At 41.4% G+C, this 24,111-nt stretch overlaps 1 protein-coding gene across 2 annotated transcripts in view; it reads left to right on the forward strand.

Annotated features, from left to right (window-relative positions):
- CREB1 (cAMP responsive element binding protein 1) overlaps positions 1-10,717 on the forward strand; it is a 152,191-nt gene extending 141,474 nt beyond the window's left edge. For both annotated transcript variants that reach the window (XM_069733704.1, XM_069733703.1), the window contains 2 exons: positions 5,048-5,198; positions 9,262-10,717. In XM_069733704.1, the coding sequence (XP_069589805.1) occupies positions 5,048-5,198; positions 9,262-9,406 (296 nt within the window). In that variant the 3' untranslated portion in view covers positions 9,407-10,717. The remainder of the gene's footprint in view (positions 1-5,047; positions 5,199-9,261) is intronic.
- Positions 10,718-24,111: the final 13,394 nt, after the last annotated feature.

Raw genomic sequence — 24,111 nt, forward strand, 5'->3', positions numbered from 1 at the left:
GGTAAGGTGATAAATGTCATATTGTCAAGGCTGCAATTGATCACCAACGTTGGGGTTCCCACATCTCCATTCATTCTCTCTCTTTTTTTTTTTTTTTTTTTTTTTTTTTATTTACATGGTCTTAAAAAAAAAGTTTTTTTTGCTGTAACTTCAACATAAATCTGTCTATGAAGATAAGATTTTTCTTTTTTTAGTTGTGTATCTAAGGCTTTGCTTGGGTCAAACCGTTAACTGCAAACATTTTTTTGTTTTGTTTTGCTGATGCTTTTTACAAAGGCAAATTTACACGAGCGTAAAGAACAAGTTGACATTTTAGCATTCCATCTTAAGATGTGATTTCTCTATTGATTCCACAGTGTGTAATTGCTAAACTATGGGAGAAAGACACCATTTTGTTATAATAATATCATGATTTGCCCAATTTACACACAAGTTTGTAACAGTCATAGGTATATCAGGTTTATTCACTATCATGTGTCCAATTACGAGTATTCTTCTGGGTATTCTACTTATAATGCACACTGACAACGCACTCTATTACAGACTCTTTACTTTTGATCAGAGCTGGCGAGTGAACAGACTTTCACTGTGCATATTGCATACTAGATGGTGGCCCGATTCTAACACATCGGGTATTCTAGAATATGCATGCCCACGTAGTATATTGCACAGCCCACGTAGTATATTGCACAGCCCACGTAGTATATTGCCCAGTCACGTAGTATATTGCCCAGTCACGTAGTATATTGCCCAGCCACGTAGTATATTGCCCAGCCACGTAGTATATTGCCCAGCCACGTAGTATATTGCCCAGCCACGTAGTTTACCCAGCCACGTAGTATATTGCCCAGTCACGTAGTATATTGTCCAGCCACGTAGTATATTGTCCAGCCACGTAGTATATTGCCCAGCCACGTAGTATATTGCCCAGCCACGTAGTATATTGCCCAGCCACGTAGTATATTGCCCAGTCACGTAGTATATTGCCCAGTCACGTAGTATATTGCCCAGTTACGTAGTACCGTATTTTTCGGACTATAAGACGCACCGGACCATAAGACGCACCCCAAATTTGGGGTGAAAATTGCAGAAAAAAAGATTTTTTATAACATGGGGGTCCGTCTTATTGTCCGAATTTACAGTATCTTATGGCGGTGGCAGAGCAGGGTCACAGGAGGCAAGGTGTCGGCAGAGGTGGGGTGATGCTGGGATGAGGAGGTGCTGGGATGAGAAGGTGCTGGGATCAGGAGGTGCTGGGATCAGGAGGTGCTGGGATCAGGAGGTGCTGGGATCAGGAGGTGCAGTGAGAGGTATGGCGTGAGAGGGGTCCCTGGCGTACCATGCAGGCTTACCTAGGTGGCAGAGGTGCGGTGGCAGAGGTGCGGTGGCGGGGGTGTGGCGGCAGAGGAGGCGCAGTAAGCGGGGTCCCTTTCCCCGGTATGGTGATGCAGCAGGCCCGGTATGCAGCAGAGCAGGGTGAATCCTCTTGTTATCGGTGGGCGCGGCCATCTTCCTGAGGCCGCGCGTGTGCAGATGAAGCGCTCTGCTCCCGGGGCTTCAGGAAAATGGCAGCGGGAGGCCGCGCGTGCGCAGATGGAGATCGTGGCGGCCATTTTCCTGAAGCCCCGGGAAGCAGAGCGCTCCATCTGCGCACGCGCGGCCTCCGGAAAATGGCCGCCACCACCGATAACAAGAGGATTCACCCGGCTCTGCTGCATACCGGGCCTGCTGCATCACCATACCGGGGAAAGGGACCCCGCTTACTGCGCCTCCTCTGCCGCCACACCCCCGCAACCGCACCTCTGCCACCGGACCTCTGCCACCGCACCTCTGCCACCTAGGTAAGCCTGCATTGCGACTATTAGACGCACCCCCCATTTTCCCCCCTTTTTTGCCCAGTTACGTAGTATATTGCCCAGTTACGTAGTATATTGCCCAGTTACGTAGTATATTGTCCAGTTACGTAGTATATTGTCCAGTTACGTAGTATATTGCCCAGTTACGTAGTATATTGCCCAGTTACGTAGTATATTGCCCAGTCACGTAGTATATTGCCCAGTCACGTAGTATATTGCCCAGTCACGTAGTATATTGCCCAGTCACGTAGTATATTGCCCAGTCACGTAGCATATTGCCCAGTCACGTAGCATATTGCCCAGTCACGTAGCATATTGCCCAGTCACGTAGTATATTGCCCAGTCACGTAGTATATTGCCCAGTCACGTAGTATATTGCCCAGTCACGTAGTATATTGCCCAGTCACGTAGTATATCGCCCAGTTACGTAGTATATTGCCCAGTTATGTAGTATATTGCCCAGTTATGTAGTATATTGCCCAGTCACGTAGTATATTGCCCAGTCACGTAGTATATTGCCCAGTCACGTAGTATATTGCCCAGTGACGTAGTATACAGCACAGAGCCACGTAGTATATTGCACAGCGACGTAGTATATTGCACAACGACGTAGTATACAGCACAGAGCCACGTAGTATATTGCCCAGCCACATAGTATATTGCCCAGCTACGTAGTATATTGCCCAGCCACGTATGTCACAGGTTAAAAAGTAAAAAAATAAACATATACTCACCTTCCGAGGGCCCCTTGTAGTTCGGTCACATGACCGTGACGTCATGGAAGGTGCTTCTCGCGCAGGCGTGCAGGAACTGTGATGACGTTGCGGTCACATGACTGTGACGTCATGGCAGGTCCTTCTCGCGCAGGGCCTGTGATGACGTCGCGGTCACATGACCGTGACGTCATGGCAGGTCCTTCTCCCTTACCATCCTTGGCACCGTAACCTGCCGCTTGCATGGAGCGGTCACCGGAGCGTTGCGAAAGGTGAGTATATAATGATTTTTTATTTTTTTTAAATTATTTTTAACATTAGATGTTTTTACTATTGACACTGCATAGGCAGCATCAATAGTAAAATCTTGGTCACACAGGGTTAATAGCGGCGGTAACGGAGTGAGTTACCCGTGGCATAACGCGGTCCATTACCGCTGGCATTAACCCTGTGTGAGCGGTGACTGCGGGGAGTATGGAGCGGGTGCCGGGCTCTGACTGCAGGGGAGGGACTAATCGGACTGTGGCCGTCGCTGATTGGTCGCTGCAGCCATGACAGGCAGCTGGAGAGACCAATCAGCGACTTGGATTCCATGACAGACAGAGGCTGCGACCAATGAATATCCGTGACAGACAGAAGGACAGAAAGACGGAAGTGACCCTTAGACAATTATATAGTAGATGTCAGGGAGGGGACAGAGGCTGTGGTAGTGATGACTCATTTTTCTATCCCAGCATGCACTGGAATTCTCAAACAATTGAACAAGACAATATTGCTGGCGCAACTACAATATACTGACTCACCAATCCAAAAAGGGGGGGAGGGTGCAAGAAAGTGGCTGGCAACAATGATAATGAACAAGAGCGAAAGGAGCCACTATACAATCTGCACACCACCAGTCAATTATGTGAAAAAAAGGAACAACTTTATTGGTAACAAAGTGTTAAAAACAATTAAAACCAATATGAAAGAAAACTCCCCCATGGGCCCTGTTCATAATAAATTCAGCATAGATGGCACAAATCACACACATGGCGCTGAGCACAAATACAAATATAGAAGCAATACACTGCGGGATACAATATAAATCACACATGCGATATTATGCTGAACCTCAATAGGTGAAAGGACAAAAGCGGGGTCCCTAATAAGCCCCAGTGCGCAGTGTGAAGATGTCAGCTAATACCAATGGCCAAAATAACAGCCTGATAAAAACGCTGCACCAGCAGTGTACAAAAGTTACCCAATGATCACCTAAAGTAGGGAGGGTAACCCAAGCTGCCAGTGTGAGGAACAGGACCAGATGGTAGGAGGCTGATGCCCTTTTGTATTTGGGATTATATTTATGCATTTGGGATATTTATGCATTAGCACCTTATTAGGGACCTCGCTTTTGTCCTTTCACCTATTGAGGTTCAGCATATTCTTTTCATATTGCATGTGTGATTTATATTGTATCCCGCAGTGTATTGCTTCTATATTTGTATTTGTGCTCAGCGCCATGTGTGTTATTTGTGTCATCTATCCTGAATTTATTATGAACAGGGCCCATGGGGGAGTTTTCTTTCATATTGGTTTTAATTGTTTTTAACACTTTGTTACCAATAAAGTTGTTCATTTTTTCACATAATTGACTGGTAGTGTGCAGATTGTATAGTGGCTGCTTTCTCTCTTGTTCATTATCATTGGAATTCTCAAACAAAGTGCCATCAAAGAGGAAGTAGTACAAAAAAATATACTGGACAGCCCCTTTAAAGTATGTTAGATGGGCATTCAGAATTTTAAATATATTTTAGTTCCAGACCACCCCTTCAAGCTAAATTGCCTGCCAGTTCATTTACCATGAAGACACAAAAGAGCATAGTAGAACCAAAAACACTCAGTTTCAAAAAAATCACAGTAATCTGCAAGTGCTAGTAAAAAGATGTAAAAACAGGGTATTTGGTTGATACGTTTTTTGCAAAAAATGTATACTAAGCTGCTCCACCAAACGTCAAGGTATACCCATATCAGAGCAGTCCTAACTGATGTATGCAATCCCTATCTGATGTATTTAAAAACCTGATCATCTGTATATTACCTGTGTGAACAGGGTTCAGAGAGGAAAAGTCCATGTGGACATGCTGAGTGGAACAGCTTTTGTGCAGATAGCCCAAGAGGAGTGGTGGGTAACTCCCTAGTCTTGTAGACTCAAGAGAACAATTATGGAAACAGGAACACATGGGCTACTTGCACAGTGAACAAGTCTGTAGGAACATGCTCACACACCACCAAGAAACTTGAAGACACAAAAGAGCATAGTAGAACCAAAAACACTCAGTTTCAAAAAACTGACCCCTATATTCACACCCTGTACATGATGTAATGATTTATATTACAATAGACTACCAAACCCCATCCACACAGTGTGAAATACACCGCATACTGTGCAGGATTTTTTTTTTAGCATAACGTTATTTTATTCTCCCCCCACTGTAGCAGCCTCGGGAGATGTACAGACTTACCAGATACGCACCGCACCCACAAGCACGATTGCACCAGGAGTGGTCATGGCGTCATCTCCAGCAATCCCTGCTCAGCCTGCTGAGGAAGCTGCACGGAAGAGAGAAGTGAGACTTATGAAGAACAGGTATAGTATAGTGGTGGTGTTTGTTTTTTGAGGGGAGGGGAGAGGTTGGGGGCTGTCAATAGGTGGTTACTTAAGAAAAATTGTTAGTAATTCTACACTTTCCTGTAATATTTCATTGTATGATCACAGACTATGAAAAGGGCATTCATACTCCTGATTATATCTGGACTAAGGCTAGGTTCACATTTCGTTATGTGAACCCGTTTAACGGACTACGTTACACCGCGGCACCACACACCAACCTGACATACACTACACCACACACACACCAACCTGACGTAGTGTGTCAGGTTGCTTTGTGTGATGTAGTGTACGTCAGGGTAGTGTGGTATAGTGTGCGTCAGGTTGGTGTGTGTGGTGTATACTACACCACACACACCAACCTGACGTACACTACACCACACACACCAACCTGACGTAGTGTGTCAGGTTGGTGTGTGGTGTGGTATAGTGTACGTCAGGTTGGTGTGTGTTGGTGTATACTACAACACACACACCAACCGGACCTACACTACATACTTTCAATACGCGACATGGTGTCCGCTAACGATTGGAGCTAATTTTCCATTCAAAAAGTCGAATGGCACACCTTTCCTTCTGAGCCTTGCTGTGCACCCAAACAGTGATTTACCCCCACATGTGGGGTATCTGTGTTCTCAGGAGAAATTGCCCAACAAATTTTAGGATCCATTTTATCCTGCTACCCATGTTGAAATGAAAAAATTGAGGATAAAAGAAAATTTTTGTGGAGAAAAAAAAAAAAAAAAGTACTTTTTCAAATTTACGGATCAATTTGTGAAGCACCTGGGGGTTCAAAGTGTGCACTATGCATCTAGATAAGTTCCTTGGGGTAGTTTAGTTTCCAAAATGGGGTCATTCGTGGGGGAGCTCCAATCTTTAGTCACACAGGGGCTCTTCAAATGCGACATGGTGTCCGCTAAAGATTGGAGACAATTTTTCAGTCAAAAAGTCAAATGGCGCTTCTTCCCTTGCGAGCCCTGCTGTGCGCCCAAACAGTGGTCCCCCTTGTCCCCCCCCCCCACCCCTCCCTTCCCCACATTTGGGGTTTCAGCGTACTCAGGACAAATTGGGCAACAATTTTTGGTGTCCAGTTTCTCCTTTTACCCTTGGGAAAATAAAAAAAATAGTTGCTAAAAGATCATTTTTGTGACTAAAAAGTTAAATGGTCATTTTTTCCTTCCATGTTGCTTCTGCTGCTGTGAAACACCTGATGGGTTAATAAACTTCTTCAATGTGGTTTTGAGCACCTGGAGGGGTGCAGTTTTTAGAATGGTATCACTTTTGGGTATTTTCAGCCATATAGACCCCTCAAACTGACTTCAAATGCGAGGTGGTCCCTAAAAAAATGGTTTTGTAAATTTTGTTGTAAAAATGAGAAATCGCTGGTCAAATTTTAACCCTTATAACTTCCTAGCAAAAAAAAAAAAATTGTTTCCAAAATTGTGCTGATGTAAAGTAGACATGTGGGAAACGTTATTTATTAACTATTTTGAGTCACATAACTGGTTTAACAGAATAAAAATTCAAAATTTAAAAATTGCGAAATTTTCTAATTTTTGCCCAAAATTTTCCACAAATAAACGCAAAAGTTATCGACCTAAATTTACCACTAACATGAAACCCAATATGTCACGGAAAAACAGCCTCAAAATCGCTAGGATCCGTTGACGCGTTCCTGAGTTATTACCTCATAAAGGGACACTGGTCAGAATTGCAAAAAATTGCCAAGTTAAAATAGGCTGGGTCATGAAGGGGTTAATAACAGCTCACTGCTGGTTACTGAAAATGGGGGGACCCAAAAAAAAAGGGACGTGGAGTCCTCCCTACTATTTCACTAACCAGCAAAAGCTAAACTAACAACAGTGAGCTGATATTAATAAGCTGGGAAGGGGCCAGGCCATGGATATTAGCCTCCTCCCAGACCAAGTTCCCCAACAATCACCTAACTCTGCTACATCCAGTAATGTGACACCTCACCACGCCAACCGAAACACACTGAGCTTAGCGTGAGAATGCGGCTGCAGTGACGTAATTAAGGTTACCGCAGGTCACAGGCAACGGTTCCTTTGGTAAGCTCTGTGTGAGCCGGCCTATGAACTGCAGTAACCTTACTCACCGTTCACAGCATTAGAAACTTCTCAATCTGTGAGCAGTGAGTTTAAAGTGTGGTGAGCAGTCACATTGCTGATGTGTCACCGCTCATCACACCATCCGGATGTAGCAGGGTTTGGGTTTGCCATCGTTATGGATTAATGGAGGACAGGTGAAGATTACGTCGATTTATTTTTAGGTTAACAAATGGGTAAAAGAGGGTCACCCCCCCTCCAAGTAAGAATTTTTTTTCTGTGTGTCTTTATTAATTTTGACTCCAGGGTTAGTAATGGGGGTGTCTGACAGATGCCTCCCAATTACTAACCCGTTGGGCGTAATTCCAGCGGACATAAAACAGCTGACATCAACCCCAAAACTATTACCCACTTGCCAACACTCCAGGGCAAGTGGGGAAGAGCCGAGGCTGAGCACTAGAATTGGCGCAACTAATGGATGCGCCATTTCTGGGGCAGCTGAGTGCTGGTGTTCTTAGTCTGGGGGGGGGGGTCAATATCCATTGGCCATTCCGAGCCTATTAAGATCAGCCCACAGCTTATCTGTTTAGCCTTTGCTGGTTAGCAAAATTAGGGGGGACCCCCACATCATTTTTGGGGTCCCCCCTTTTTTTACTAACCAGTAAAGACTAAGCAAACAACGGTTAGCTGTTATAAATAGGCTAGGAACTTTTGTGTGGCTATTCGCCCTTTCCCAGAATATTAACACCAGCTGCCTGCTTTTTCTCAGCTGGTTAGGAAAATTAAAGGGGACCCCCACACCATTTTTTTCATTATTTAATACACTTGATACACAGATGGTCGGTACTGACTCCAACTCTCATCAGCATCACCACCTGGTCATGCTGATCGCAGGGACACCAGGCAACAATTATGGGAGTTGTAGTTAGATCTATTCCCAGGCAGCATGTGCTAACTACAACTGTCATCAGCATCACCTGGTTGCAGGGTGACCAAGCGACAATCATCAGAATTCAGTGCCTGGGAACAGCGCTAACTCTACTGCTTTTCCCAAGCACTGGTATGTGTCACACGGATGCCACACGCTGACATGGATAGCACTGCTACTGTTTTTTCTAGTACTAGAAATATCAGGATGTGTGAAAGAGTCCTTAATCAGTTATTATTGTGGCCATTAATATTTGATCTGTGAAACACATTGTAGTTCGGCCTTGAGCTTTATTTTATGATTGGCACATACTTTATACTTATTCAATCCTACATAAAACTTCTTTAAAACTGCTCAGCAGATTATAAAGTCTGCTTTTTTAAGGGGTTGTCCAGTTTGTTGTACACCAAACTGTAAAATAACAAACACCGCATGTTCTCACCCTCCCTCCGTCCAGAGATTACTCAGTACTGCTGCAGCAGTGATTTCAGCACAGTGATTGGCTACAGCTACGACGCACAAGGTCAATAGCATAGCTAGAATATGCCATCCTTGTCTAACCTCTGGCGCGGAATTTGAGGCTGCATCTTGCCCTCCACTTTTTCCTGCACGATGGTGTCCTCTTCTTGCAGATTTACAGTCATCTGAATCATGTTTCAATCACGTCAGTTGCAAATTAGTGCATGAAATCAAACAAGTAGATGAAAATATGGTTGGCCCTGAAGAGTTAAGTGACTAATAAATATGCCATTATATTTGATAGCCACCTTAGTCAAGTCAGTTTTAGGAACAAAAAGCTCATACGGGTGTGTTGGTCAGGGGTATACATACTGTGGGCCATACACATACTATAAATTGTTATTAGTGGTCTGTTTAATGTTTTTTTTTTTTGCCTCCCTCTGGATCAACATGTTAGGGCATGTTAGGTTAGGCTATGGGTTGAACTAGATGGATTTAAAGTCTTCTTTCAACCTTAATAACTATGTTACTATGTTACTAATGTACTGTTTGCTCGTCGATTGATAATAAAATGCTTTTATACTTACAGGGAAGCTGCTCGGGAGTGTCGCCGGAAAAAGAAAGAATATGTAAAATGTTTAGAGAACAGAGTAGCTGTCCTCGAAAATCAAAACAAGACATTGATTGAAGAACTGAAAGCACTTAAAGACCTTTATTGTCACAAATCTGACTAAGATGGGCACATTTATTTACATTTATGAACCCCTATTGAGGAGAGACTGGTTACCCCAACACCAGATGAACTGTAATTTTTTTAATTATTATTTCATTTTCTATATCCCCCTTTTGCGCAAAACTGCCTGACAGCAACTACAGGATTTCATTCATCTTTGCTTTTTTTTGCATTAAACTGTGAATGCTCCTAACTCCTGCCTCCAAAACCAAGTGAGTAAATAACACCTTTCAAGATCAAGAAGAAAAAAAGACTTATTTTATTTTTTTTTTATTGTATTTTGTTTCTTTGCAATTCTGCTTTTCCCTCCCTGTGTTTGCTCCACATTGTTATTGCAGGGAATGTTTTTGTGTATATATAATGCATTCTGGCGTCTTTCATGGATGTGGCTCTTAGTACAATGATATACTGTATTATGGGAGCTGACTACAGACACTGCCTTGTGCTGCCCGTCTACTTTACCCCACTATGACTGACCCAAGAATACTTGAGAAGATCGATCAGTTATTGATGTGTCCAAACAACCACACAACATGTGGAACATAACCATGTTAATGTCCTGTGGAGGAGCTGCCTCGTGTCTTGGGGGTGATTGCTTTATTTTGCTGAGCAATTGCACCAATCATCTGCCAAGTTGAAGGTAACTACTCTAATTAAATTAAATAATTGTACAAAACTTTAACAAAATGTCTGTTCTAAGCACATTGAGATACATTAGAGAAGTTTTAAAGGACTGAAAAAGGACGTTAAAAAAGCACTCCTCAGTGCACAAGGAAATATAAAGAAAACAATTTTCGGTTTTGGCCCTTGTATACTCTGTGTTCTGTTAAAGCAGCGACACACTGAGCAATTTTAAAACTGCAATCATTACTTTATGTACTGTACCTCTTAAAGCTCAAATCCCTATCACCAGCAACATATTGTGGGATATTTGACTCCACATTTATATTTATTTTATTATAATTTTTTATTATCCCAAGTCAAAAGGATTAAAGAGATGTACAAATCGGGCAAATCCCCCATTGGTTTACTATTCGCCTCTGCTCACCGCAGCATTTGAAACCAGAAACTTACTTTGTGTTTTGGAATTTGTTGGTCTTGTAAAATATTTTATGTTGAGTAGAGTTATCATGTACTATTTGAAATACATTTTGTATTTTAAAACTTATAATGTATTGTTTGCATCAGAACATTTTTTTTTTACTTTGTGTGTGCAGAACTTCTTTGTGCTTATTAGCTATTGTATATACCCTATATTTTAACTTTTTACACACATATAAATTACTATATAAATTGAATTTCTGAAAGTTCATATGGTTGTAATCTTAGAATATTTAACATTTGTATTTAAGATCTGCAAATTCATGGTTCTGGTATTGATATTTGGAAGGTGATTTGTAGGGACGAGTCAGGCTGCCATCAACACAGGCAATTGGTGCAGAATACATTGTATTTAGGGAATGCAAATATGAATTAACCTTTATACAACTACTACAGTATACCGTGAAACACAAGGAATTAAGACCTACAAGACGTACAAATCCAGTTCACTAGCCAGATAACCTTACTGACATCCATGTTTTCGATCTCAACAGTACATTTTATTACATTAGCAACTGTAACTTTAAAGGAGTTGTCCAGTAAAAACGGTAAACTGTAGTCACTCTGTGTGACTGCAGTCCTATGAACCTCCCTTTCCCCCAGCGCACGCAGTGTGCACTGCGGGTATTCCCTGATTTCTGACCCGGGATCGGAGGGTTTGTATGAGTTATACATACTCCCGGTCAGAGCCCATCGAGTGAGCACGGCCTTGCTCTATACAAGCACATGCATACCCTCCGGTCGCGGCTCAGAAACCTGCAAATTCTCACAGTGCATGCCCTGGGGGATTCATAAGTCTACAATTGCCCAGAGTGACTGCAGACTTATTGATTAGGACCTGACAACACTTTAATCTATTTTCTTTTTTATTGGGAGTTCATTAGGATGCAGCTGGTTAATGCCTTTTGTTGCAGTAGTAGACTTACTTGTTTCAGGACCAAATTATGTCATAAACATGTGACTGTAGCCCTTCTGTTGGCCATACTTTTGTCCTTTCTGTGTGTCATTGTTAAAATGAAAGAAAAAAAGGAGACAAAGCTCCTACTCTGTGTCTTTCATGAGCGGTTTATGATACGTGCTGCCCTGTCAAGTGTTCAGTGGTTCTTATAGTACAATTTGCTTTGGGGATGAACATTGCTAACATTCTAACTTGGTCCATAATCCTATGTAAAGCCAATCATTGTGTCCAAAGCCCCCACAATATCAAATGAAGGCAGGGAAAAACAATAGGTTAAAGGGTTGTCTTCTACTTGGACAATCTCTTCTCAATCCCACTGTTCCGTCCAGTAAAATAATATCGCCTAGTCTCACCTCAATTGTCCACATTGTTCTGGCGTTGTCAACACTGGCTGTCCTGTCCCAGAGCTCCTTGTTATGTCGCACTATCCCTTTGGCCAATCAGGGCTGGCTTCACTCTGCCCACTAGAGATGAACGAAGGGCTGTGACTGATCTCACTCCAGATGTCAATTAAATCTGTAGGAAGGGAGAGTGAAGGCAGCACTAATTGGCTGCAGGGATCGCGTGATTCACGCAAGCTCCAGGAGAGCCAGTGCCGACACTTCTGAAACAACGTTCGCAGCAGAGGGGAGTATAGTTGTTATTATTTTACTGGGGAAACACTGGAATTGAGATGGGCTTGGTCGAGTATTGGACAGCCCCTTTAACTAGTAAAGGGCCTTGATGTGTAAGGCTGTGCACACGTTGCGGATTTTGCTGCGGATCCGCAGCGGTTTTGACGTTGCGGATTCGCAGCTGGTTTCCATGAGTTTACAGTACCATGTAAACCTATGGAAAACAACATCCGCAGTGCACATGCTGTGGAAAAAAACGCGCAGAAACGCTGAGTTGTTTAATCCACAGCATGTTTATTCTTTGTGCGGATTCCGCAGCGGTTTACACCTTCTCCATAATAGGAATCCACAGATGTAAAACCGCAGGTGGAATCCGCAAAAAAAACGCATAAAATCCACGGTAATTTCGCAATAAATCCGCCGGTAAAACGCAGTGCTTTTTTCCTGCGGATTTCTCAAAACAGGTGCGGAAAAATCTACAGAGATTCCATCTACGTGTGCACATACCCTAAAAGTTAACGAGCTGGTGAATCTTTGTGTGTAGTGTTGGAGCTTCCTCAGGGACCTGAACAGTACGTAATGTATCAGAAAAATTAAATACATTTCCTGTGTCACTAAGGCTACTTTCACACTAGCGTCGGAATCTCCCCGTCGCAATGCGTCGGCAGAGATTCCGACGCCAGCGTTTAACGCACTGCACAACGGGTGCAGCGGATGCATTTCTCCGGCGCATCCGCTGCCCCATTGTGAGGTGCGGGGAGGTGGGGGCGGAGTTCCGGCCGCGCATGTGCGGTCGGAAAAAGCGGTCCGTCAGGAGCAAAAAACGTTACATGTAGCGTTTTTTTGCTCCCGACGGTCCGCCAAAGCACGACGCATCCGTCGCACAACGGATGCGACATGTGGCAATCGGTCGCAATGCGTCGTCAATACATGTCAATGGGGAAAAAACGCATCCTGCAAGCACTTTTGCAGGATGCGTTTTTTTCTGCAAAACGACGCATTGTGACGGATTACAGTTAACGCTAGTGTGAAAGTAGCCTAAGAGATTGTCATCCTGGCACAGGTAAAAAGCAGGACAGGACAGCTAGTACATGTGGAGAGGTGTAGCTACAGAGCCAGACGTTGCAAATTTGGTGATTGGCTGAGAGAGCCAACCAATTACATGTGCCGTGGAGCGTTAGTGGACTATTCTATTGTATATGGAGTTTCAGGTTACAGTGGCCCAAGGATGTGTTGAAAATATTGTAACTTGTGCCCATTGTAACATGAAATATCCCTGTACTATAAATGGTGACACTTTAAGAATTTAATAAAATAAAATATGGTATACTGAAAGGTTGTCATTGAAAGTGGTTTGTGCCGCCAAAGAATAAAAGAACCAGAAATTTCCAGAAGGTGATAATCAAACTTATGCTGGTGGCTTGTTTTAAAAATGTAAAGAATTATTGTGTATGGTGAATTGTTCAGAATATGTTTTCTATATGACTCAAAGGCAAGTGTGTAAGCAGTTTACAGAACACGTGAATACAATTCTATAGGCCAATCAAAAAGTTCCATCACTCTGGAATATACGAAGACCGGGAGGATTATAAGATGCTCTGCTGATCTCCAGGTTACAGCGGTGGTAGGTGCATGCACTTTATACTACTGTTGTGTGAAGATGTACGAGTCTGAAACCCTATCTCACTGTCAGTCATATAACCAACTGCAGCTGACTGTCAAGGGAACCACTTTATGAAACGAGACTGGAAAATAAATGTATGTATACAGTTAGGTCCATATATATTTGGACAGAGACAACATTTTTCTAATTTTGGTTATAGACATTACCACAATGAATTTTAAACAAAACAATTCAGATGGAGTTGAAGTTCAAACTTTCAGCTTTCATTTGAGGGTATCCACATTAAAATTGGATGAAGGGTTTAGGAGTTTCAGCTCCTTAACATGTGCCACCCTGTTTTTAAAGGGACCAAAAGTAATTGGACAATTGACTCCAAGGCTATTTCATGGACAGCTGTGGGTAATCCCTTCATTATGTCATTCTCAATTAAGCAGATAAAAGACCTGGAGTTGATTTGATTTGAGGTGTGGTGCTTGCATTTGGAAGGTTTTGCAGTGAAGTAAATATGTGGTCAAAGGAGCTCTCCATGCAGGTGAAACAAGCCATCCTTAAGCTGTGAAAACAGAAAAAACCCATCTAAGAAATTGCTACAATATTACGAGTGGCAAAATCTACAGTTTGGTACATCCTGAGAAAGAAAGAAAGCACTGGTGAACTCATCAATGCATAAAGACCTGGGTGCCCACGGAAGACAACAGTGGTGGATGATCACAGAATAATCTCCATGGTGAAGAGAAACCCCTTCACAACAGCCAACCAAGTGAACAACACTCTCCAGGAGGTATGATTAATTAGATCAGAGCCACATCTACGTCCTATACTGGACAGAAAAAACTCCCATTGATAATATGAACAATTAGAAAAAACGGAGTCAGAACGCTGCCAAATAGATCAATAAAATTACAAGTATTTATTAACTAGTAACATAAGATATACAATCACATAAACATCTAATAAAAATCTACAGTACATGTAGGGTTACTCATGTGAAGGGTACAGGTAACAAAATCATGTACCACCCCAAAATGTAATACGACGTTCTTCGGCCCCCCGAAGAAGCCTATGCGAAACGCGCGTAGGGGCTGGCAATCGTCACGTCCACTCCACGACTGACATGGGTAAGGTCCAGTCCTAGACATCCTTTGATACAGCTAGCACATAGAGGTTCATAGAGGGATTTCACAAGTGTGCTCTCATTTTTGGTATACTCATCTTGCGCTCTGAACCTTGGACCTTAAGTCGTATTACATTTTGGGGTGGTACATGATTTTGTTACCTGTACCCTTCACATGAGTAACCCTACATGTACTGTAGATTTTTATTAGATGTTTATGTGATTGCATATCTTATGTTACTATTTAATAAATACTTGTAATTTTATTGATCTATTTGGCAGCGTTCTGACTCCGTTTTTTCTAATTGTTCATACTCTCCAGGAGGTATGCGTATCAATATCCAAATCTACCATAAAGAGAAGACTGCATGAAAGTAAATACAGAGGGTTCACTGCACGGTGCAAGCCACTCATAAGCATCAAGAATAAAAAGGCGAGACTGGACTTTGCTAAAAAAAATCTAAAAAAGCCAGCACAGTTCTGGAAGAACATTCTTTGGACAGATGAAACCAAGATCAACCTCTACCAGAATGATGGAAAGAGAAAAGTATGGTGAAGGCGTGGTACAGCTCGTGATCCAAAGCATACCACATCATCTGTAAAACACGGCGGAGGCAGTGTGATGGCTTGGGCATGCATGGCTGCCAGTGGTACTGGGTCACTAGTGTTTATTGATGATATGACACAGGACAGAAGCAGCCGAATGAATTCTGAGGTATTCAGAGCCATACTGTGTGCTCAGATCCAGCCAAATGCAGCCAAACCGATTGGTCGTCGTTTCATACTACAGATGGACAATGACCCAAAACATAAAGCCAAACCCAGGAGTTTATTAAAGCAAAGAAGTGGAATATTCTTGAATGGCCAAGTCAGTCACCTGATCTCAACCCAATTGAGCATGCATTTCACTTACTAAAGACTAAACTTCAGACAGAAAGGCCCACAAACAAACAGCAACTGAAAACCACCGCAGTGAAGGCCTGGCAGAGCATCAAAAAGGAGGAAACACAGCATCTGGTGGTGATCATGAGTTCAAGACTTCAGGCAGTCATTGCCAACAAAGGGTTTTCAACCAAGTTCTAAAAATGAATATTTTATTTAAAATTATTGAATCTGTCCAATTACTTTTGGTCCCTTGAAAAACAGGGTGGCACCTGTTAAGGAGCTGAAACTCCTAAACCCTTCATCCAATTTTTAATGTGAATACCCTCAAATGAAAGCTGAAAGTCTGAACTTTAACTGCATCTGAATTGTTTTAAAATTCATTGTGGTAATGTCCATAACCAAAATTAGAAAAATTTTGACTCTGTCCAAATATATATGGACCTAACTGTAGGTGTCCCTTTCCTATTGCAGCATTTATTGGCATACCATGCCTAGATTATGTGATCATAAGCATGAATTTTACCCTTCGCCACGACAGCACCCACTTTGAGAGAGGGACCCACCCATAGGAACAGGAAACCTACAGAGATAAAAAGGGCGGTCCCCCTCTCCTCAGTTGGTTTCCTGTTCCTATAGGAATTCCCCAGGTATACCTACATGATGACGGATCTTGGGCTGTGCACCCACCTGGGTGGTGACTGTGAGAACACCAGAGGCTGCGGCGTCAGAAGCAGCGGCGGGGGAGCCACTGCATGCAGCCTCCCCCCTCGACTGTAGGATTACCGGCAGCAGGCCGCCCTAAGGAGGGGAGCACACTGGAGGTGCGGATCCGTGTCGCTATGGAGCGGCAGTGTGTCCAGAGTAAGTGCACTCTGCCGTGCTGACCCAGAGGTAGTTGGAGTACTTACGGTGTATGGCCGGCGGGGGGAGAACGCCGCATATTCAAAAGAGCGCCGGGACAGAGAGCAGATTTGCTTGTAATGTCTCCGGCGCATGAGGGGCACCCACCAGCAGTGTAGCAGGATAGCGCTGGCAAAGACAGCAGCGCTAGGAGCACTAAATCAACTGGCAAAAGGAGTGGACACTCTAATGAGAGGACTGCCACATAAATGAAACCAAGGAGTAGAGAAACAGATCTACCCAGAGGCCGCACAGCGTCTCCACCTCCTAAACCAGTACCGTCATTTCTTCACTGGGTGTGTATATGATCCTCTACCTATTAAGCTGACCCCTTCCTTCTCAGTACCTCTCCCTCATAGGCTAAGAAAACCAGTAAATCAAAACATGTGCCCTGTGTATGCAACCCCTGCCTAATTCATATCCCAAGAGGTTGTGTCCAAGTTGTATCAATCAGACCTTACAGAAGGAGTCTGCAGTAACAACTACTAATATCAGATCCTTAATTAGACAAGAGATCCAATCTCTGGGGTCCAGAAGCTCAGGGAAGCAGAAGCCTTTCCCCCGTCTCCAGTTCAGAATCAAAAGAAGGCTTGATCCGATCATCTAATACCTCAGGGTCGTCATCTAGTTCTGATGATGAGGGCCGAGCATGCTTCCTGATTGATAACATAGATAATCTCGTAAAATCCATTAGGAATACTATGGGTTGCCCAGACACTAAGGAGACCAGGTCAGCACAAGATATTATGTTTGCTGGCCTAGCCCAGAAGAAACGGCGAGCTTTCCCAGTCGTTTCCTCTATTGAAGACTTGGTCAAAAAAGAATGGGACAAACAGGGTAAAGGATTTCTCCCATCCTCTTCCAAAAGACGTTACCCTTTCAGTGACGAGGAGCTGGAAGTGTGGTCTAAGGTCCCAAAAGTGGATGCAGCGGTAGCATCCACCTCAAAGCAATCGTCTCTTCCTGTAGATAATGCAGGGATTTTGCTAGATCTACTAGACCGTAAGACTGAAGCTCTACTTAACCTTCCTCTAGTGTTAGCTTTCTGTTACTCTTTCTTATGTGAACGGGTCAGTTTTGACCCATGTCTTAAATCACCCCTAGGATACCCTAAAAACAGTTATTTATGATCCAATTTGTTTCTTACCTCTTAGTTACCTTGTTAGGGTTTCTATCCATGGAAGGATTGATTTTAATATTTTTGTTGTGGCCCCCTGGGCCTTTCATTTGAGAGCATACCCTTCATTTTCAATATAAAAATATTGTCAAATGAACCTCAAGAGAATAATATAAACTATACTCTGCAAAGTACCAACTCTAAGCTGATTTGGCCATACATGCCTGGACATGTCCCTAACTCAAGTTGTTGGAGGTAGAGCTGGCTGTGGGCTGTTGGTTTATATTACATAGTAACATAGTTAGTAAGGCCGAAAAAAGACATTTGTCCATCCAGTTCAGCCTATATTCCATCATAATAAATACCCAGATCTACGTCCTTCTACAGAACCTAATAATTGTATGATACAATATTGTTCTGCTCCAGGAAGACATCCAGGCCTCTCTTGAACCCCTCGACTGAGTTCGCCATCACCACCTCCTCAGGCAAGCAATTCCAGATTCTCACTGCCCTAACAGTAAAGAATCCTCTTCTATGTTGGTGGAAAAACCTTCTCTCCTCCAGACGCAAAGAATGCCCCCTTGTGCCCGTCACCTTCCTTGGTATAAACAGATCGTCAGCGAGATATTTGTATTGTCCCCTTATATACTTATACATGGTTATTAGATCGCCCCTCAGTCGTCTTTTTTCTAGACTAAATAATCCTAATTTCGCTAATCTATCTGGGTATTGTAGTTCTACCATCCCCTTTATTAATTTTGTTGCCCTCCTTTGTACTCTCTCTAGTTCCATTATATCCTTCCTGAGCACCGGTGCCCAAAACTGGACACAGTACTCCATGTGCGGTCTAACTAGGGATTTGTACAGAGGCAGTATAATGCTCTCATCATGTGTATCCAGACCTCTTTTAATGCACCCCATGATCCTGTTTGCCTTGGCAGCTGCTGCCTGGCACTGGCTGCTCCAGGTAAGTTTATCATTAACTAGGATCCCCAAGTCCTTCTCCCTGTCAGATTTACTCAGTGGTTTCCCGTTCAGTGTGTAATGGTGATATTGATTCCCTCTTCCCATGTGTATAACCTTACATTTATCATTGTTAAACCTCATCTGCCACCTTTCAGCCCAAGTTTCCAACTTATCCAGATCCATCTGTAGCAGAATACTATCTTCTCTTGTATTAACTGCTTTACATAGTTTTGTATCATCTGCAAATATCGATATTTTACTGTGTAAACCTTCTACCAGATCATTAATGAATATGTTGAAGAGAACAGGTCCCAATACTGACCCCTGCGGTACCCCACTGGTCACAGCGACCCAGTTAGAGACTATACCATTTATAACCACCCTCTGCTTTCTATCACTAAGCCAGTTACTAACCCATTTACACACATTTTCCCCCAGACCAAGCATTCTCATTTTGTGTACCAACCTCTTGTGCGGCACGGTATCAAACGCTTTGGAAAAATCGAGATATACCACGTCCAATGACTCACCGTGGTCCAGTCTATAGCTTACCTCTTCATAAAAACTAATTAGATTGGTTTGACAGGAGCGATTTCTCATAAACCCATGCTGATATGGAGTTAAACAGTTATTCTCATTGAGATAATCCAGAATAACATCCCTCAGAAACCCTTCAAATATTTTACCAACAATAGAGGTTAGACTTACTGGCCTATAATTTCCAGGTTCACTTTTAGAGCCCTTTTTGAATATTGGCACCACATTTGCTATGCGCCAGTCCTGCGGAACAGACCCTGTCGCTATAGAGTCACTAAAAATAAGAAATAATGGTTTATCTATTACATTACTTAGTTCTCTTAGTACTCGTGGGTGTATGCCATCCGGACCCGGAGATTTATCTATTTTAATCTTATTTAGCCGGTTTCGCACCTCTTCTTGGGTTAGATTGGTGACCCTTAATATAGGGTTTTCATTGTTTCTTGGGATTTCACCTAGCATTTCATTTTCCACCGTGAATACCGTGGAGAAGAAGGTGTTTAATATGTTAGCTTTTTCCTCGTCATCTACAACCATTCTTTCCTCACTATTTTTTAAGGGGCCTACATTTTCAGTTTTTATTCTTTTACTATTGATATAGTTGAAGAACAGTTTGGGATTAGTTTTACTCTCCTTAGCAATGTGCTTCTCTGTTTCCTTTTTGGCAGCTTTAATTAGTTTTTTAGATAAAGTATTTTTCTCCCTATAGTTTTTTAGAGCTTCAATGGTGCCATCCTGCTTTAGTAGTGCAAATGCTTTCTTTTTACTGTTAATTGCCTGTCTTACTTCTTTGTTTAGCCACATTGGGTTTTTCCTATTTCTAGTCCTTTTATTCCCACAAGGTATAAACCGCTTACACTGCCTATTTAGGATGTTCTTAAACATTTCCCATTTATTATCTGTATTCTCATTTCTGAGGATATTGTCCCAGTCTACCAGATTAAGGGCATCTCTAAGCTGTTCAAACTTTGCCTTCCTAAAGTTCAATGTTTTTGTGACTCCCTGACAAGTCCCCCTAGTGAAAGACAGGTGAAACTGCACAATATTGTGGTCGCTATTTCCTAAATGCCCAACCACCTGCAGATTTGTTATTCTGTCAGGTCTATTAGATAGTATTAGGTCTAAAAGTGCTGCTCCTCTGGTTGGATTCTGCACCAATTGTGAAAGATAATTTTTCTTGGTTATTAGCAGAAACCTGTTGCCTTTATGGGTTTCACAGGTTTCTGTTTCCCAGTTAATATCCGGGTAGTTAAAGTCCCCCATAACCAGGACCTCATTATGGGTTGCAGCTTCATCTATCTGCTTTAGAAGTAGACTTTCCATGCTTTCTGTTATATTTGGGGGTTTGTAACAGACCCCAATGAGAATTTTGTTACCATTTTTCCCTCCATAAATTTCAACCCATATGGACTCGACATCCTCATTCCCTTCGCTAATATCCTCCCTTAAAGTGGACTTTAGACAAGACTTTACATAGAGACAAACCCCTCCTCCTCTCCGAATTTTACGATCCTTTCTAAACAGACTGTAACCCTGTAAGTTAACTGCCCAGTCATAGCTTTCATCTAACCATGTCTCGGTTATTCCCACTATGTCAAAGTTACCTGTAGATATTTCTGCTTCTAGTTCTTCCATCTTGTTTGTCAGGCTTCTGGCGTTTGCGAGCATGCAGTTTAGAGGATTTTGTTTTGTTCCAATCTCCTCACTGTGGATTGTTTTAGAAATGTTGTTACCTCCCTTCTGAGTATGTTTTCCTGGGTCGTCTTTGTTCGAGTCTAATGTTTTTCTTCCCGTCCCCTCTTCTTCTAGTTTAACGCCCTCCTGATGAGTGTAGCGAGTCTTCTGGCGAATATTGTGTTTATGAGTTCAGTTTTGGGACATTGTTTTTTTACTTTTATATTAGACCTGGGTAGAAATTGACCCCAACAACACAAATGTTATAATTTTAATAAGAGCATTTTACAATTTAGTAAAATAGTTTTGTTTTATTTTATTGTATTTTGTTAACCAATAAGTTCCTGAAAAAGTCAAAAAGTCTTGATGCAATAAACAAATGTATGTAGAATTTGTATGCATTTAAAACCTAAAACGGGTCGGTCACGACCCTAACACTAGAGGAAGATTAAAAGGTCTTGGGAGACGAATACAGGGGCCTTCAGGCCGGCCATATCAGGGACATGCACAGTGAGATCACTTCTAGTATGGATAGATCAGCTGGAGCAGCAGGTCAAAGGCAAAGTAATGAGAGAAAAAAATCATACAGGCAGTTCCGTTGATCAGAAGTGCTGCAGCATTCTTTGCTGATGCATCAGCAGATTCTCTGCCTTTTGGCGGCTAGATCAGCTGGCCTAGTGAATGCGGCTCGTCGAGCCCTCTGACTGAAGGGATGGAAAGGGAATGCACTGTCCAAATCTAGACTATGTACATTCCCGTGCAACGGTGAATTTCTGTTAGGAAAAGTTCTTGATGACCTACTCACCAAAGCAGGAGAGAGAAGGAAGGGTTTTCCTAAACAATTTCTTCCTTCCTATAGGTGAGCGTTTAGAAGACTGCCATTTAACAGAAGGAGGACGTATGAATCACAGAGATCGCTGGGATACAAAGGAAACGAAGCAGAAAGGTGCCTTATTTAGTGGCTCTGAAACAGCTAAACGCAGTAGATATGAAGATTTCACCGATATAGAAAGATTACAAATTCTGATATCCTGTGGATTCAAAGAAAATTATCCAGATATTGATATTCTAAAATAAAGGATTGGCCGGAAAGAATGTACTTTTACATTCATGTCCATATTTGAACGATTGTACAAAACGCTCATCAAAAATATCAATACACAATCAATGATAAAATGTTTTGTAAACAAATTTGGATTCTAAAATATGTATCTCGTGTTATTGCATCACAAAAAGATTCTTTATTTGAATGTGCGCAATCCCTTGATTTTTCTAGAAAATATGACAATCTTAAAAGGAAAATAAATCATGCTAAATTTTTGAAAATAGAATTAAATCTTATCAGAAGCCAAAATCAAAATCTCCAAAACTGAGTTATCCCCAAAATCAAATCTATGAAGTACGAAGAAAATTACATATTTGTTACAAGCCCTACCAAAAGATCCAAGAGTCCACCGAAAAAGTTGCACTGAAAGAGTTAAAAACTACTGAAGGTTTAGAACTCTCTGTAAAGCGACAAATGGCGGAAATTGACAGACAGAAACAGGTGAGCATGGGAGGTGAGCTGAAGACGACTCCATTATCCAAGCTCTTCAAAGAATCCACAAGTCTAAAAATGACAATTTTAAATAGAGTTTTTCAAGACAACATCGACAAAAAATGTCAATTTTAAATAGAGTTTTTCAAGACAACATCGACAGAGAGATAAGATTTGGTTTAGGAATTGGTTAAAAATGTAATTATATTGTATGTTGTGTAAATGTGCTATACAATGTATTATTTAGTAATTTGTAATTATTTTAAACAGTTTAATTCTGCAGATCTATATATTCATACAGTAAGCTGTAATTACTGTAGCATATTTGTATAAGTAGAGATCGTATAACTGTATTTTTATATGCATAGTGAAATAATTAAAATTTACTCCTGTAATAATATTTAGAACTACATTAAATACATATATTAAATATATACATATGTATAATATATTTAAATTATTTTGTTTCTGAATGAATATGAAATTAACCTTTATCTTTTATTTTTCCTTAGAATTTTCATTTCAAAGCAGGAATTGATCAAAAACCTCTTACATGGATTTATGTTTTTATTGACACAGGAAGTTATAATAATTGCAGGATTTTATATATATTTGACACTTAAAAGAAATAATACATAACTAACAATCTAAAATTTGTGTACTATTAACATTTCTGTAACAATGCAGATATAATTATTTGCATGGAAATAATATCTATATATTTACTGCATCGCAGGATATGTCACAACAGGTGACATCTGAACCGTGGGCTAATAATAAGGATACCATACACCCCGGTTTCAGTTTAAAGCTGGTTATCTCAGTAAGAAGAACTTTTGAGAAGCTCTCAGCCTTTGCAAGTCAAAAGAATTCTATTGGTTAAAGTTTCAGGGTTCAGTTGCAATTGCAAACCCTTGTACCAAGTTCTTATGAGTAAGTAGGTAGTGTGTGTTTGGGGAATATTCAAAGAAATATTAAAATATTAAATGCAATAGTTTACAATGTGTATTGATAATTAGGATACAATCTTTTGGGTTAATACACATGTATTCATATTTTTTGTATGAAGACTTTGTGGTGTGAACATAGGTATGTGTGTCACAGTCTGAGTGACCGATGACAGATGCGTGTATGAGCAGCTGCTAAGAGTGAATATAATGTTTGATGTATGAAAGAGGCCTCATGATTCATGGTATGCTGGAAAAAAGCAAAAAAAAACTCATGTTTATGGGAAATAATGCGATTCAGTTAAATTATTAGAATATTAAGATATATTTAAATATTTTCCACTCAACATATATTTCTTTAGTAATTATTATTTCTTGATTTAGTTAATAGTGGATAAGTGCAATCACACATCAATATGGTTTATCAAGAAAATCCACATTTAGAACATTTTTTCCAAATGATAATTTTATGGTATTCAATGTTTTTTTTAAACGGTTATATATATATATATATATATATATATATATATATATATATATATATATATATATGATAGATGGATGGATGGATGGATGGATGGATAGATAGATAGATATATCTATATACACACTAGATGGTGGCCCGATTCTAACGTATCTGGTATTCTAGAGTATGTAGGTAGTATATAGCACAGGCTCCGTACTATATTACACAGTGACGTGGTATATAGCACAGGCTCCGTACTATATTAC

This window comes from Ranitomeya imitator, chromosome 7 (assembly GCF_032444005.1).
Source record: "Ranitomeya imitator isolate aRanImi1 chromosome 7, aRanImi1.pri, whole genome shotgun sequence".
NCBI classification, from domain to species: domain Eukaryota; kingdom Metazoa; phylum Chordata; class Amphibia; order Anura; family Dendrobatidae; genus Ranitomeya; species Ranitomeya imitator.